Below are 1,076 nucleotides of genomic sequence, written 5' to 3'. Positions count from 1 at the left end.
CCGCACAGGCTGCGCGCCCGCACAAACCGCCCGGACACTGCGGACGTGCCTGATATAAAATTTATTGATCTCTCTTCGCTGGAAGAAGGAAGAAAACGAGGAGTAGGGACAGGGAAGGAGTATTTCCATTACTTTTTTTTGGGGGGTGGGGGTTCCAGTAGACAAAACTAAAACGTTTCTTCATCCAATATGTCAAAACATGTTTCACAGTAAAATTCACAAACCAATTTACATAAGTATACAGCTTAACAAAAAAAATCCCAAGACACACAACTTACTATAAATAAAAGAAATGCGTTTGCGACCCGCACAGCTCTCTCCCACCTCCCCTTATTTTAAGGAACAAAACCCTAAAGTTAAAAAATTATGAAAGCTATAGATTGTAGATAGAAACCAAGCGAGGTTCGGTAAGGTGGGAAGAACAAAACACTTAAAAAACCACAATGATAATGTGAACAGCCGAGTTTAAAAACAAAAGCCCGCCTTTTTCTTTTATGTCATTGCAACGCTAGAAATCAAACTGGAAGATGCAAGAACTTTTAAGAACTTTTTAAGCAAATAAAAACAGTGCCCAACCTAGCAGAAACCAGGGAAGGAAGTTGCCGTGGTTTGAACACTTCACAACGGCTTCTAGGAGGCAGGAGTTGTGCTCTATTAAAATAGCTTGCTCAAATAATTTTCTGTACAAAAAAAAAAAAATACAAAAAAAACCAAACAAAAAAAGACACAGCTAACGGATTTCCTTTTTAAAATTTCTCCAAAGTTAGTATTAAGTCTGCTAAGCCGAGCAACGCTGCCGTACGTCCCGGTGTAGTCAGGGAGCGATGGTGGGATTAGGGATTAAGACGGGAGCCGTCCGGAGCAGCCAAGTTTATATGTGAGTTAGTGGTACGGTGCCATTCACGCCAGTCCCGGCACTCTGGTAGTGCTGGTGGACGCTATGTAACCTGCTGCCCTGCAAGGCGGAAGGGTCTGTGGCATCCCCCCCCGGGGGCAGGTACATGCTGATCATATCCCGCAGGTCTCCCAGGCAGGCCCTCTGCGAGTGGGAAGTGATGGCAGGAGGCGGCGAGCTG

General features: G+C 44.7%; 1 protein-coding gene across 1 annotated transcript in view; it reads right to left on the bottom strand.

Annotated features, from left to right (window-relative positions):
- Positions 1–871: 871 nt before the first annotated feature.
- LOC104410499 (transcription factor SOX-3-like) overlaps positions 872–1,076 on the bottom strand; it is a 462-nt gene continuing 257 nt past the window's right edge. The window contains exon 1 of the mRNA XM_010020673.1: positions 872–1,076. This exon is cut by the window's right edge and continues 257 nt beyond it. Coding sequence (XP_010018975.1) covers positions 872–1,076 — 205 coding nt within the window.

The sequence above is a fragment of the Nestor notabilis genome, unplaced genomic scaffold (genome assembly GCF_000696875.1).
Source record: "Nestor notabilis isolate BGI_N333 unplaced genomic scaffold, ASM69687v1 scaffold28218, whole genome shotgun sequence".
Classification (NCBI taxonomy): Eukaryota; Metazoa; Chordata; class Aves; order Psittaciformes; family Psittacidae; genus Nestor; species Nestor notabilis.
The sequence above is the reverse complement of the archived record's forward strand: the minus strand, read 5'-3'. Positions and strand labels throughout refer to the sequence as shown.